We start from the raw sequence: 16,643 nt of genomic DNA, 5'->3' as shown, positions 1-16,643 counted from the left end.
GACAATCTAATAATATACTTTTCATCTTAAGGGTGACTAATTTTTCACCAGCCTCTGTGCCTTATTCTTTTTGCCCAGCCTCTTTGCCTTATTCTCTTTCTCCCTTAGTTCCAGGGGGTTGACTGCAGTGTATATGCAGCTGACTGGTGAAATCCTGAGTCTGTACATTGAGAGCAAGACACGCCCCACATGACCGGTTGGTCTGAGTTTTATAACTACTTCATTAAGCTTCTCTGGTCTCCCTCAGGAACTCATGCCACAAAGGCTTTTATATTCCCCTTCATGCTGTGCCAAACCCCACCAACCTTAGAAAGGCCAAGAGCAAAGTGGATTCAGTAGCGCTAATTAATTCAGGTTTATAATTGAGAAGTTTCACATGCAAGACACACCACTCTCAGAATCAAGTCTTCATGATGCCTTGGGGAGGCAGAGGCCTCCATCCTGGAAGATCCCGGGGAATCTGTGAATTTGGCCATCTTGGACTCCAGCTGAGAGCTTTCCTCTGGCTTCCCTCCCCCAGGACCCACAGACTACTGGAAAATACACATTTTTCCTCATGAACATGCAAACAATCCAGACTCTAAGGAAATAACCCTAGAACAATTTAGCAAAACTAAAACACAATGGGTTTTTTTTTCCTAGAAGATGAAATGACTATGCTACAGCAACACTGTGAAAGTATGAGCAAATGAATGAGCATCTCAAGAAGTTTCAAACTGTTCAAATGGCTATAAATTTCTTACTTTAAAGTGAAATAAGCACAGCTAGATATTAAAACAACTCTTAGGCATATCATGCTATAGATTGCTAGGTGTGAGAACTTATTTATTTCCTTTTGGTCCAAGTTTACCTGGAACTACCAAATCCTGGGGTAAAGTCATATATTTTTTATGTGTAATGCTTTCAGACTACGAGGTAGCAATAATCAAATTATAAGACCTGGGGCCTAAAAAGTTGTATCAGAAGCCAGAAGGAGCTAACCTACCACCCAAAGAACTGGCACTACAATCAGCAGGATTTAAGTTCTTAAGTACAGAACTAATACATGCTTAAAAGATAGCATTAGTGGTGGCTAAAAGCTCAGGTCTTGAAGCTGGCTCAGCTCCAGCTTTATCACATTTTGGCTATATATTCTTGGGCAAATTTAAGCCTCAGGATCGTTGCCTAAACAGTAGGATGGTAGGCCCCTCATGGGGATTTCTGAGGATAAACTGAGATAATCCATGCAAAGTATCTAACACCACATAAATGTTCTATACATGTGCCCATTATCTACTATAATAATAATGATGTTATCTATGACACCAAAATACTCAAAGTTAAACTTGACTTTCATATAAGAGAGATTTAAATTATTAAAGAAGGAAGAAAATGCTAAACATTTTATGAATATTTAAAACATCTACACTCATTGTTTAGATATAACTGAATGGTTAAGTTTAGTAAATCTCAGATTCATTCACTGTACTCCTACTATGTGTCAACTGTAGAGGATAACAAAATAAAATGAGATCTGCCCTCCAGAAGTATACAAGATAAATCCTCGTAACTAATCACATTATTACAAATATAATGGGGCATTGTAAAGAGAAGTATTAAGGCATTATGGATTTGTCAATTATATCTTAATAGTTGGAAAACCAAATTATAAATCCCCTCAGAGATTGGGGGAAGTCTCCTTAAAAACATTTCAGTCTTCTTTTTGAAGACTGCTCTGGACTTCCTCTAAGCAAATCACCAACCAGGAATTAATATTCTTCAAGTCACTTACATCAACAAGAAGGAATAAATATTGTCTGAGTCCCTTTTGGTCACATACCTAACTGGGACACCTTTACTATTTTTTTTTTTTTTAAAGTTTACTTTCACATCTATACCAATGTGGTTTGATAAGGTAGCAACATTTGACTGGGAAATAAGGATATTTGAATGCCATTCACCTTCTTTCCAGTAAAGAGTTCCTGCTTTTGAATACCAGTTCAAAGATATTTATTACACTTCACAAGCATAATAAGGGAGAAATTATCTCAGACTCCTGGTGGACTAGCTAATGCAAATAAAGCAGCAGTGTCACATGGGAATTACTAACTGATGAAGAGTTTATTGAAATAGATTCAAGAAAAGAACCAAGCTATATTACAGAACTGAATGTACTTCATATGCATAGTAGTCTCTGGTTCATATCAAAAGAAATATGCATCACACCAGTGAAAATAGATGAACTAATAAGATGATAAGTCACCAAAAACTTTTAATGTTACTGTCTTTTGTCAATCTAGTTGATAGGCAGATGGTAAGCTCATGTAGGGGTTCATCCTTGGAATGAATTCTGTCAAAGGCTTGTTGATATCTCCCCTCTTCTCTACTAAAAATACATAACTCAGTATCAACTTGAAGGTTTTGTCATTTCATTTGGTTAAAAGAAAGATATGTGCTTATGTTCACTTTTAAACCACAGCAACCTGGATTTCAGAGTAAGTTAGATGATTCTGCAACTTAATAATATCACCATTACATTTTTTTCACATTATATACTATTGGCTTTAGCACTTTCATATCTTTCAACACAATGTATATGTGGAAGTCCTAATAGAAATGGTTCTAGACCCTTCACTACCCTTCACAATCTTTTGTATTAAGTCTAGAAAATACTTCATCACTAAAGACCTAAATGTCTTTGATGAATTCCAACTGCAAAAAAAATTGAACTTAGTTATTCTAGAAATGTCAATAATTAACAAAAACAGGACTTTATAGATGTGGGCAGAAGACATGAGAAAATTGGATAACACTAGTTTTATGATTATTAGGATCTTGCACATAATGAAAGTAAGCAACATTTTGTCATTGGCAATAGCTCAAATTTGTTAAACTCTTGTCAGTTTTCAAGAAGTCTTCCTATAGGTCACCTTATGTAGCTCCCCGCTACCCCCATGACCCACAAAGATGAGCAAGGTACAGAGCAGTATCCCTATCCTACAGACGAAAAACCACAGAAGATGAAGTGACAAAACCTTACCCCCTGATTCCTAGTCTAACATTATTTCTTCCATGTTACTAAACAAGAAGTTAAGTATTTACTGATAGTAACCATTCCACCCCAGTGATACTCCTCAGTTTGCATTTTAAAGCCCTTCGTAACTATTTTCCAGCCTGATCTCCAAAACCATCTTGCTTCTGTAAGAAGACACTAATCACAATATATATATTGTATACTATTAGATTTGTATGAGAGGACCTCACTGTACCATGTCCATGTGATCTTCTACCCTTGGTTTACTTGAGACTGAACACGGTACTTTACTTGCTGAGCAGCCAGCCTTAATCTGCCTCAAGAAAATCCTTAGAGCCTTGTAAGAATCACTGAATTCTCTCAAATGGATAGATCTATGAGAAATGGAAACATTTGCAATGTCTTTTCTTGTACCTTACAGAGATTAAAGACAAATTTATAAGGCACCTAACACAGTAAAACTTAATAGCAAAGAAAACTATCATCTCAGAAACTTTCACTTGCATTCATTTATTCAGGTAATATTTACAAGTTCTGTGTCAGGTATATTGCTTTGAAGTATGCAAATAAAATAACAGCCATAGACTGAGTGGTGACCTCAGACTGGACACTATTACAGATGCATTATGAGTATTAGTTCATTTTAACAGGTTAGTGAGGTAAGAACTAATGTACCTTCCTTCTACAGTGAGGAAATAGAAGTAAGATGCTGTAAGTTACTCAGCTGGCACGTGCCACGTTAGGAATTCATTCTCTTACCAAGTCTCCTGTGCTTCAAAATTCTTGCCAAGATAGCAGCCAAATTACAAAACCCCTGGCCTTCCAACTTACCAAGAATTCCATTGTAATCAGGGCTGTGACATTGGCTTGCTTCCCTAGTATGACAGGCCTCTTCCCAAATGTCATCTTTTTTTTTTTAAATTTTAATTTTTATTTATTCTAATTAGTTATATATATGACAACAGAATGCAATTCATGTTATACAAATGGAGCACAATTTTTCTTGTCTCTGGTTTAACACAAGTAGAGTCACACCATTCATATTGTCATACACATACTTAGGGTAACGATGCTCATTTCATTCCACTGTCTTTCCTACCCCCGTACCCCCGCTTCTCCTCCCTCCCCTTCGCCCTATCTAAAGTTCATCTAGTCCTCCCGTGCTTCTCCCCACCCCATCCCCATTATGAATCAGCATCCTTGTATCAGAGAAGACACCAAATGTCATCTTTTTAGGTAGGCCTTCCTCTTCACCCAACTTCAAGCCTACACATTGGCCCCGGGGTGCCCTTTTCCAGTTAATTATTGTTCCCCATATTATCCATCCTGCCATTCAACATGTGTAATGATTTTTAATTGAATTTAAGTTCCATCAGAGCAGATGGTTAGTTTATTTTCTTCACTAGGATACCTTTGGCACTAGACAGGACCTGACATATATAAGGTGCTTAAATAGATACCTGCAGAACAATTGAAAAAATGGTGTCTCCATTCGAGAAGCAGGCAAACCAGTGACATATGGAGATGCTAAGACACATTTAATATAAACATAACTATACCGAGCGAAGTCTGGGAATTTATTTCCTACTTTTTTTTTAAACTTTTTTGTCAATTATCATATTCTTAACAAATCGAATTTTGAAAGTCAATCAAAACGAAGAGAGAGAGCATTCACTCTGTAAACTTATGGTCTATGTATAAAATTAACCTAGACAAGTGGTCTAGTTCATTGAACAGGGGACTGAGGAGGGGCACAAACTTCATTCTTAAACATACTGCCTTCTTTCCTTCAGTTCTAGTTCCCTTCATTGTGTGTCCCAACTCTAGATCCATGCCAACTAGACTGACTTCTTTTTTCACAAATCTTTTCCTCAAGTCCTACTATTTGGCCTCTATCACCATTCTTGAAGGGGACATTCATTTCTTAGCCAGAAATGCAATGAAACTTTCATAATGACAACGTATCCTTTAAATGAGGACTACTTCTACAAACACACTTAAGTTTACTCAGCATTTAGAGGAGTTAAGAGTAGCATTCTCTGCTTCACCTGGAGGCAATGCAGATACAAACAGACTGAATTAGGGAAAATATTCGGGACAGTTCTTGTATGGTAAAATGTATCAATGAGTCAATAATACAACCCTAACAAAAATGACCAAAGAAATGACATTCCCAGAGAGAATGGCCTACCTGCTTGGCCTCTCCATTTCCTGGCCACTTTTTTAATGAGTAAAAGCAGTTTAGTTCTAATTTATTGATTTTTAAATAAATATATAGGAAAGCTACAGATGTAGTGAGAGAAGAGAATCAATGACAAGAAATAGCCATACCCTCTCCTCCAGTCTAGCCAGCTGCTCTTTGTAGAACGCATCCTGCTTCTTTATCATTCGGTCTTTCTCTTCCAGCTGCTTAACCTAAAAAAAGAAATGAGGAATATACTATATCAAGAAAAAGCAGCAACAGCAAAGCAAAAGTCAAGTACAAATTGCATTAGAAATAAGTACACAAAGCTGACAATTTTTGCAATCTATTAGGTCTCTTCCATAGAAAAATATTAATATGATGATGATTGCTGTATTTAAATGTAAAGAATGAGTCTGCATTGTGTTATTGTTATTATTTTTTACTGTAACAGCTGTGTCCTACTTTGTCCAAATATATTTGAAAATGTCAGGATACAGCACAATTCTCTTTTGAAGAGTAATTTTAAGGATTAATATTTTACACCATAAAACTTTTAATTTTTATTCCAGGATATATAGTTACTAACCTTGAAATATAGCAAAATGTCTACATAACATTTTGTCTATAAACCTTATGTTTGAGAACTCTGAAATTACCTAGTGAAACCTGCCTGTAAATATATGTATTATTCTATTTCCTTGTTTATGAAATAGCAGCTTAGGGGACCAACAATCCAAAACTATTTTAATAATTAAAAATAATAATAACTGAAATTAATAATAATTTTAAAACATTTAGTTATGTTACTTCTAATTTATAAGACCTTATTTTACAAAATTAAAACATAGGCAATCAAATATTTTTGATCTTTGAAAAATTAGTAAAGATGGCTACTTATGGAATTTTTTTCAAAATAAATTTTTTTAAAGTACTTCTTAAACTGTTGTTGGTTTATGTTTATCTGGATTATGTTTATCTGCCTTTATCCAGGTCAGAAGAAATCTCCTTATCTCACCTGAGTTAGAATTTTCACATTTTTTTGTTCAGTGAATGCTAACCACATGTCTAACATGTCTTACAACTTGTAAGAAATAAATGTGTTTGGGCATTCCCATTCTTGCATACATGCCAATTATTTGATAAAGAGATCAGTATCATCTGGCTCGATCCATTTGAGTGCCTGTCCCCTCAACTACCTGCTTATTTTTGGTGATTTCACTTGCAGATTCTTAGGCTGTTTTGTTACTTACTTTGTCTTCAATATCCTGCAGCATGTTAAAAAACAAACAGTTATTTAACAATGTAAGTACTATTTTTTTTCCAATTTCACAGAGAAATTTGATGAATAATATATAAAATGCAAACCAAAAAAGCCAATGGGGAAATAATAAGAGGAGATGCCGAACTTGAGACACATCTAAATGTCACTGTGCTTTTACAGTTTAAATACAAGATTTCAATGAAAAGTTTGTGCTAATTGAAAGCAAATGAATAAATAGAAACAAACTCAACATTAGAATTATATAAAAATACATTCAAATGCAAGTACATAATCTAGGTTTCTTGGTGCAGCAATATAAAATTTACTAGTCTGTTAGGAATATAAAAGAATACATAAATACAGAAGAAAGTTTTGACATACAAAGAGAGAAAAAAAATGTAAAGATTAAATAAAGAGAAGAGACTTCTCTAAACTCAATATACATGCCCAAAATATAAATTAAGAAAACACTCAAAAAATCTCAAAAAATTTTTTGAAAAAAAAATCACAAAATCAATAGAATAAGCAAAGGGAAAAAAAGGAAAAGAAATTTCAGCATGTACTGTGACAGTTAAAGTTATTAATATATAAAGCCCTTAAAAAGCCTTTATCCCTCCCCCAAATTCCCACCCCACCCCACCCCACTGCGAAAATAAAAACCAAAAGAAAAATACACTGGGAACACACACACACACACACACACACACACACACACACACACCAAATTACAAATATAAACACATGAAAACAAAACCAACCAACAGCACAGGAAATCAGAGAAAGCAAATTAAAATAAGGTTACCTTATCCTCTATTAAACTGACAAAATTATAATAGTATTGGCAAGAGTCAGAAAAATACTGTCTCCTATATAATGTATGGTCAGAATGTAAGTTGGTATAAGTGTTTTATAAAACAATTTGACAGACTGTAAAAAGTAGTAGGTCTTCAATATGTATCTATGCACTGACATCTAGAAACTCTACTTCTAGCACTTCTTAAATAATTATGGCAATATGCAAAGATGTTCATTACAGGCTTGTTGAGAACTACAAAGAAACAAAACCCCAAACCAATTCAATAGTTAAGCAGTACCTGTACTCAAAATACACTAAATAAAAATGGGAAAAAAGAAGAAGATTATAAACAGAAAGTCAGTATGACCTCTTTTAAATAGTAAAGGGGTAAGGGGAGAAAGACCAGAATGATATTCTACAACATGTCCAAAGAAGTCACAGCATGGTGATAGGCTTAGGATAGTTTCCACTTTCTTAATTTTGCTTATTTATGTTTCCAGAATTAATAATAAACATACTTTTTAGTCAAGGAACAAAAGAAAAGAATTTGTTAAGGTAAGAATCGGATTATTTTTTCCTGATTGTGGTAGTTATACAATTGTATGCATTTGTTGAAATTCAAAGCTACGTATCAAAAAGAATGAATTTAACTATACAAAATTTAAAGCAAATATAAATTAATCATACTAAAATTTATGAAATATAAATACATGTGTATATAAAAACTATTGCTAATTTTATCATGTGGCAAATTTTACTTTCAGGCATTGAATCATAGCAAATATTAAGAAAAGTAGAGAAGAATCCATATCTAAGAAAATGCAACCAGCTTTATATAAACCAACTACAAAGTGGGAACAACAGAAGTCTGGGGAAATAAGATATGCTCTAACAATAGAAAATTTATTATAAAAATTTTGGTCCAGTTACATGATCAAACATTAACAAAAATTAACAAGTGATATTGCATAAGAATTAATTTTATAACTCAAAAATATTAAGTGGGGGAGAAAACAAGTCATCAAATGGCATGTACAGTAAATTCTTGGATAGGACAGGAAATGATGGGGAGGGAGGCAGAGAAGGAACAGAGAAGCATGAGAACCTAGTACCCTAAAAGGGAAAAGTATAAACTATGCTAAAATGTTTACAGAGATTATGATATACACAAGGAGATATATGTCATGTGGACTCTTCTCTGTTTTCCATAATAAAATTATTACTTCTGTAATGAGAAAAATTATCTTTTAAACATCAATATTAATACATGTATCTTTAACTATGAAATGGAAATGTAATATGGTTTAGAATTGCAAAAGAGTAAACTATTAAGTAATTATACTTTACAATTCCAAAATTTTAACAACTTGAACAATTACACATAGCATGGAAATTATTTTACTTCCTAAACCCTCGATATATTCACGCTTGCTTCTCTTTCCCATTCAACCTATGGCATTGCCTACCATGGCTGTTAAAATGCTAGCAGTAAACAACCTTATCTTTTGTTCACACAGTGAGAGTTTCAGAAAACGCAATGAGGCCCTAATGGACATTCCATTATAATTATTTAGAAAACACTAAGAGAATTCAATACTGCAAGTATAATGCTGTGCCTACTGGGGGAGACTGCACCAACCAACAAATTAATTGTGAAGAGCTGATTACAACCTAAATCAAAGAGGTACAGAAATATTCTCATTCACTTTTCTGAGACATAATCCTTAAAATAAATTTTAAAGCAACACACCAAAAAGTCAGACAGGTACACTAAAGACACAAAGAAGAAGATACTTCCAACATCATCAAACTATAGGCTAATGTCGCAAATCTCCTCAACTACAACAGAATCAATAGTTTCAGATCCACTGGGAAGAATAACAAAGCAAGAATCACGCCACAACACTTTAATGGCACACTGCTTTGAAACAGTTAATGGGATGCTGGGAGGAAAAGTCACACGATATGAATCCTGAAACTTAAATAAGCCTAGAATACACTGACTAAGCTAATAGCTGCAGAGAATGGAGAGTCACACTCAACTTAAAGCAAGCAGTAAACTAGTTACAAGGAAATGAAACTTCTCTGCAAAACTCTCTAACAGGCACAGAATCATAAATGAGCAAATAAAAACAAAGAGGATTATAACATTATTATTGTGGTAGAATCATTTCAGAGGGAAAGATGAGTAGAAAGTCTTTCCCCAACTCCTATTTGCTATTCCTGAAAGAAACATACTGATTAGTTTTCAGGTCGTGCTCAATTTGGGATAACATGATTGGGCTTGAAAATGTGATAGAATATGCTTAAGTGGATCATTATGGAAATCTACAGCTTCCAACAGGCAAGAAAAACAAAGAAAACAAGGGAATCACGTTTTAAGGAATCTAACACAAACATTCTGATGTCTTAACTCAGTGTTGGTGGCTAGATTAAAAAATGAGGCACACGTGTATTTCCTTCCTTAAAGTCTTGTCTCTCCTCAGAAGAGATTTAAAGGTGCGCAACAAGAAAGGATCCATGAAGTCAACGCAAGAGAAAACTTTAGCTGATATGACACATGGCTTTACCTTCCCATATAAATTCTTAGGTAAATGTTCATGGTGCAAACTTCTCAGCATCACTGTGCCTTTCTGTCCTGGTTGCTCCTGAGGACTAAGGTACAATGCTAAGTGCATGACACTGGGAACCCAATGACATCACAATCACGTAGCTCAAAGGTAATATACTATGACTTCATCCATCAAGCACAAGGCATATGAAGGCAGGGTTCTGTGCGATGGGAAAGCTTGTATATTTTAAATGATCAAGTCCTTGAAATATCAGTCTTCAATTTTAAAACTCAAGGTAGAAAACAGAAGGTACCTGTTTGATTTTCCATGAGATGATACTATGAAGCCTGAGATGACTAGGATTTCAATTTCATAAGCTTTATTCTACAGTTTGGGAGGAGTGTTAAACCATACATTTATATCTCCAATTTTCTAATTTAATTTCATTGGTCAAAACTTATTAATATAATAGGAAATAGGAAACCCACCAGTGAGGAAATAGGCCACCCTGGTGATTATCCTGATTCTAACAAATCACCCTACAACCATGCACCCACCCATCCCAGCACCCATGTTTCAAAACTGCCCTCGAACATTACTTCATGTAGTTTCTGCCAAGTTACAGCCCTGGCTGTCACCCCATTTTCTCATCTCATAAACCCTTTCACCCCATCTTGTATGGCTCCTGTTCTTGACTTTGTCTTCTATTACACACGTTCACTCACCTCTAGTCCCTCTCCTTAACTCTAAACTCTTCTGGGGCAAGAAAAAGTCTTTACTCCTCTCTGTTTATAACCTTGGCTCAATCTGTGTCTGTCCTTCCTGCAAAGGAAACAGTGCAGGGTGGTTGAACTGAAATGAACTGCACTGGGGGGTAAGAGTTTGTACAAAGCAAGCAGACACAGCTCCTGGGATGAAATCTCTGATTTACTTGAAAACACCACAGTGCACACAGTGTGATACCATGTGCACGTGTTACGGGAGGCTAAGCTCAGAACAAGGTGGTGCCAGCAGGTTACTCAAAAACACAGAAGCCAGGAGCAATCAGCAAGTCTTATCAAAGGCTCAAAACTAGAAGCTCAAGGCGAAGAGGGGATGGTACAAGGGACTTCATTTATCCATGTCTGGATCAACAATTATATTTTGCTAATTAGCACAATGACTGTTAGAAATGGGACTTTACTAGTGAAAATGGTCCATTAACTACGGTGACAAATGCTAGATATGGGTTCTTACTGGTAAAATAAAAGCTATGAGAAAGCTATAAGGGCTAGTTATCAGACTGCAAGGATATTCTTACATCTGTTGCATGATTGAATTATGAGACTCCAACAAGGCTTGTGGCTTTAGGGACCTTAGGGATGGTACCTCAGAACTGACCTCCAACTGGTCCTGCATCCAACCATCCACTTAAGAATGAGATTCTCATTTTTGGCACTACTGACGTTTTGGATCAGATGACTCATAGTTGTAGAAGCCATCTTGTACACACTTTTTAAGAGATTGGCAGCATTCCTGGCCTCTCGCCTGCATGGCCCAATAGTGCCACCCTTTACCCTGAGCAGTGACGTGTCTCCAGACACTAATAAAAGTTCCCTAAACCTTTCTTCCCTACTGAAAACCCCTTGTTTAAAAGGATTCTTGGTTGTCTGAGGCCAAATGTCAGCAGTCTCATTTACCTCTGGGGAACCTTTCCTGCAAAGAAAGCACTTAACAGAACAGAAAACTGGGAAGCCCCTGAGTTCCCATAATGGGCCTTATGAATCATTTTGTACCTGCTTGCTAATAAATTTTTGTTCAATAAATGTCTTTACGTATTGGAGACCTGGGCTGGGACTGTTTGTATTACAACCCAGAGGTACAGCTGAATTGCAAGCAGTGTACAAAACCTGCAAGAGTGGCCGCATCCATATAAAGTGATGAATCATGTCCCAGGAAGAGGGAAATTGGAAATTTTAATTCGTTATTTTCAAAATAAGAAGGAAAAGTATAAAACAGGTACATAAGCACGCTCTTTTCCAGAGCTCCCTTTAAAATAGAGGCCTAAATCACACATAAGTTATTCAATCTAGTGAACTGATATTCAGTTCAGGCAGGATGGATATTTAGTTCACAAGAACTGGTACTGGTTGTTTAACATCTGTTCTGCTTGGGCAGTGACGATGCTGTACTGTTGTTAAATATTTTATATATCATTCCTAAGAACAAGGCATATTGTGATTCCATTATAACTTACAAGTTTCATGTTACAAAGCAACATGAAATTTCAACTTGAAAGGTGCTGGAGCGCCACCTCTCCTCTCCCACCACCCACTGAAGAAGAATACTCATCACAATCCCCAACATCTAAGGGACATTAAAAAAATGCTGAATCAACTGTGAGGGTTTGGTAATTCTCAAATAAGTTTTTTTTGGTGTGTTTTGTTTTTTACTAAGGATTGAACCCAGGGCCTTAGGCATGCTATGCAAGCACTCTACCATTGAACTACGTCCCCAGCCCTTGTTATTTATTTATTTAGTTAGAGACAGGATCTCTCTAAGTTACCCAGCTGGCCTGACACTTGTAATCCTCCTGCCACAGCCTCTGGAGCCGCTGGGATTATAGACCTTGTGCTACCACATTGGCTCAAGTAAGCAGTTTTATCTTCTCTAATGACACTGGCTTTAGCTACTGCATGCTTATGAAAGACACAAGTGGAAATAAACAGGCATCAGGTCTAAAAGACCATGTTGAGTCAAATTCAGCAACTGAATATAAAACCAAGTTCTAGAAGACTAAGTTCTATAAAATAAATAAGGATTCTATGTCAGAAAAATCAATAATGAGCTTAAGAACTTTGAAGATAAGAAGAATTAAAACTGAAAGAAGAAAACGTGGTAAAAGAGACAGTATTCAATAAAACTACTATGTAATTATATAGACAGAGAGCGGGGAGGGACTTTTATTATCAAATTCAGCCATGGAATAGATTGGTGCTATCAACTATTAAATGCTACACTACATATAAACAGCAGGGTGGTCTTAACTTTAAATCAGCTGTTGTATTACAAAGTGGGAAGGACTATGAAGCGGTTTGGAGTTATATAATTTAAGGTGCAATTACACTAAAATGTGTATCTCTTCTTATTCCATATTGTGGGGAATAAAAGTTCCATTTCCAGGCACTTATATATAATCTTGTTTTGGTGTGGACGTTAAAAAGCACTCTGACATAGAGATGCTAGTTATACTACATTGCCTTGCCAAGGTATTTGGTGGTGCTGATCAGAAAAATAATTTGGACAATAACATGAAGACAATTACTATATATCTCCTGAATGCCTGTTCTTTGGATTAACTTGTATTTGTTCAATTTAGATTTAGATTTAATGTTCACACTACTGAGACCAATTGGCTAGTCAACTTCTCTTCCAATCTATTTCCCATCCAGAGCTGAAAAACACATCCCAAGTTCATCCAGTTCATTTTATACACGGTAAGTGAGGCTCTGAGTTCCTTGTTGGCGAAGAGAATTCTTTAAGGTCAGAAAGTGAATTGATTCTGGGATTCCTGCCTCTTGTCAGAGTGTATTTCCCATCACTCTGGCTTTATTTCTTCCTGCTGACTTGAAGTTAAAGGAAGAGAATGTAAAAATGACTAGTCAGATATTTGTAGCTATTTTCAGCACTTCTCAACATAAAGAGATTTTTAAAGATTTTCTGCAACAGTTAATGTAAGCTATTCTAAAAGTATTTTCAAAACCACTTGTATACAATGGCAGCTCATGATGAGGAAATACCTGGGAAAGGTGAAGGAGAGCAGCAGAGAGACAAAGCAGGATGCCTCTGACCACGCTGCAGGTCTGACACCTGCCATGGGGAAGAGAGGAAGAAGGCCAGCAAGGCTCTGAGAAAGTGTTGGTCAGGCTGATACCCTTCGCAGCAGGGTCTCTTTAAAGATGATATGAAGGGCACATTCTCTTTGTTACCCATGTAATCTGATTTGCTAATTAACACAAAACAAAACAACAAACTGTGAGCAAGTCTCAGATGTCAACTTCCAGTCTAAACAGAAGGTTAAACTTTAGCAAACTAAGGATGAGGTCATGTGGTTTGCATGTGTCAATTCCCTTGAGAACTGCTTCACTTAGGTAGGACAGGCTCAGTAAGTCCAACTAGACCCAGGAACACAGTCTGATCCATAGATTCTATGCAGTAGAAAAAGCAATAAAAACGAATTCAACAATTAAGCTTTAATTGCATCTTGGCTACTAACTCATGGTCTCGGGCAAATTCTTGAATCTTTTGGGGGAGGTTTTCTTAATTATGAAATTTGGGGAATAAGCTAAAGAATAGATATCTAAGATCCCTCTAACATTCACATTTTATGCATTATATTTATCACAAAATTTCTTCTACAACTCATTTTGAATCTACTATATAGCTAGGCCAGAGGAAATTCAATAAATGAGTCTGTTCTGCTGCCAAATTGCTAGGATGTGACAAGCACACATTAAACAACATTTGGAAATAACCATGTAGATGTGACACCTGGTTGCCGGGGGCAGACACTGCATGGCAACAGCGATGCTCCCTTGCTGCCTGCCTTGGCAGCAGCCATGGGTTCAGAACAGGGCCTTAGCAATATTCACTGGGCTGTTCCTGAACCTATTACCACCTGAAAAATTACAACAGGTAAAACTGGGGCTAAAAGAGCCCACTTTTCTAAAATAAGTTCAACTCATTGCTACCAACCAAATCACACTAGTTCACATATTCTACATCAGAATAGGAAGGCCAGCAAATAATCAGCCATGTTTGCCTCATTCACAGCTCTTTACAGAGACTGGCAAAGTGGAATTACATCATATGCAAACTCAACTAGCTGGGTGGAATGAACGGAGAATAATTGATATAGTCCCAGGAATTCTACCTGCGCCAGGGGGAAGCCAGGGCAGGAGACATGGATCAGCTGTACTCTGGGCCTGTGTCATTCCCCATGTGCCCTCATAGAGAGAACACCTCTTCCCAGTGAATGGAATTCTAGAGCTTGAAATCAGACACATTTCAATCACAAACCCTTAAGTGACAGCCAGCATTTTCATCTAGTGCTCAACTAAAGAAAATCACTGACCCAATAATGGAAGGAAATCTAGCAGTGTTGTATTCTGAAGTATAATTTTGAACCAAAGAATTTTTTACCTTGTGTGCAGATTGGAAATTTAAATCCTTAAGTTAGATGTAACTCGATTATATTCCAAGGAAAAATGGAATTTGGAAAAGTATTTGAGATAAAAATTACTTTAAAAACAAATCCTCAACAATGGCCACTGGTAATGAAAGTGTGGTAAAGTTCCTGGTCTTCATAATATCCTAGTCTCCCCCCCAGCCCAAAGGTGAGGGGATTCTTGAAAGTCTTTAGCCTCTGTACAAAGCCTCCAGCTTATCTGACCAAGGAAGCTCAGTTAAGAAATAAGAGGTGAAAGCCTCAGGCTTAAACAAAGTCAGAAAGGAAAGAAGTCGTAGAAAGGAGGGATGGTTAGATGGGAAGGTACCTGGAGCACAAATCACCTGGATAGAACAACAGGATACACAGGATGAAAATAAGACACTGTGTTTCCTGGATCAAGATGGTTAAGAGGGATGAGAAGACAAAAATTACTGTCTGTTGGAAAAGCCAGGCTGAGAAGAAGCAGTCGAAGGAAAGCAATCAGCCCTCTCATCTCTTCATGCCTAGGCCCTGGCTAGGGTGGACTTGGCTTTGTTCCCATCCCTCTTTATCCTATGATGTGGGAGAACCATCTCAAATTCTGGAATCTCTTGGAACACTGGGAGTGCTTTTAATCATAGTTTTGCTGCCCAGAAACTAAGGAATGAACATAAGCAAATGTCAATTTCACAATTTTTAATATCCTTATCGCTTTTAAAGGTCTGTAACAATATAATTGCATGGCAAGTCTCACTACATATAGCACTGTGAAGACAGTAGTGCAGTTTCTATGCACATCTTTTATTTATTTCCTTATTTTCAGCTAAGGTAATAGTTGCAGATAAGAGTCATGCCTGACATCTGCATCTGGAATAGCTGTCTGGCGCACACAGAATCTATGGCTCTTCCCATTGGAGCACACCAGGCAGACTCTTCCCTAGGTTTGGACCCAGCAATAAAAAACAACCTCATCACTTTGATTAGGTGTTACCGGCTAGGAAGTCAGAATTCTATTATTAACTACATGTCTACTTTATGGTTATGGCTATCATTTTAATTATTTATTGTCTTTTTGGCTTAAAAATTATCTTTTTGTAAGATTTTTGTATCATTTGAACAGATGCTGAAAAGCTTCTATCAACCGTTCAGATTGAGAAGCTCATTGATCAGAGTCCAGCCTAGAGGAAAGTGAACTCCACCCTCAAGCCTCTTAAGCCAAGTTTAAGTAAATCACATATAAGATGATGATCACGATGACAAACCTGAAGTAAAATTTGATGCCACGTTTCTCAGCTATTAAAAATACCCAGACAAAAAGAGAGAGAATCATATATATCAGAAGCAGAAATATACCTTAGAACCAGGAGCCCCCAGGTATTAAAGATACTTTTAATATCACAGAGTTAGTCATAGCTAAGAATAGAACAGAGATTACCTTGACTCATATTTTAGAGTTGGCATACTAAAAAATACCTCAGATATTCTTTAGAACCTACCTGTGAATAAGCAAGAATCCAAAAATAAAAATTCTTGATATATTATTCCAAACATAACTTCACCCACAGCTGAGCACCCCCACCATGCATTCGCATTCATACACACACACACACACACACACACACACACACACACAAACACACACACACGC

General features: G+C 36.5%; 1 protein-coding gene across 1 annotated transcript in view; it reads right to left on the bottom strand.

The window, feature by feature from the left end:
* Window positions 1-16,643, bottom strand: part of Chchd3 (coiled-coil-helix-coiled-coil-helix domain containing 3) — a 265,714-nt gene that overhangs the window by 87,519 nt on the left and 161,552 nt on the right. The window contains exon 5 of the mRNA XM_026392785.2: window positions 5,345-5,428. Coding sequence (XP_026248570.1) covers window positions 5,345-5,428 — 84 coding nt within the window. The remainder of the gene's footprint in view (window positions 1-5,344; window positions 5,429-16,643) is intronic.

The sequence above is a fragment of the Urocitellus parryii genome, chromosome 3 (assembly GCF_045843805.1).
Source record: "Urocitellus parryii isolate mUroPar1 chromosome 3, mUroPar1.hap1, whole genome shotgun sequence".
In the NCBI taxonomy this organism is placed as follows: domain Eukaryota; kingdom Metazoa; phylum Chordata; class Mammalia; order Rodentia; family Sciuridae; genus Urocitellus; species Urocitellus parryii.
This window is presented reverse-complemented; position numbering and strand designations above follow the sequence as displayed.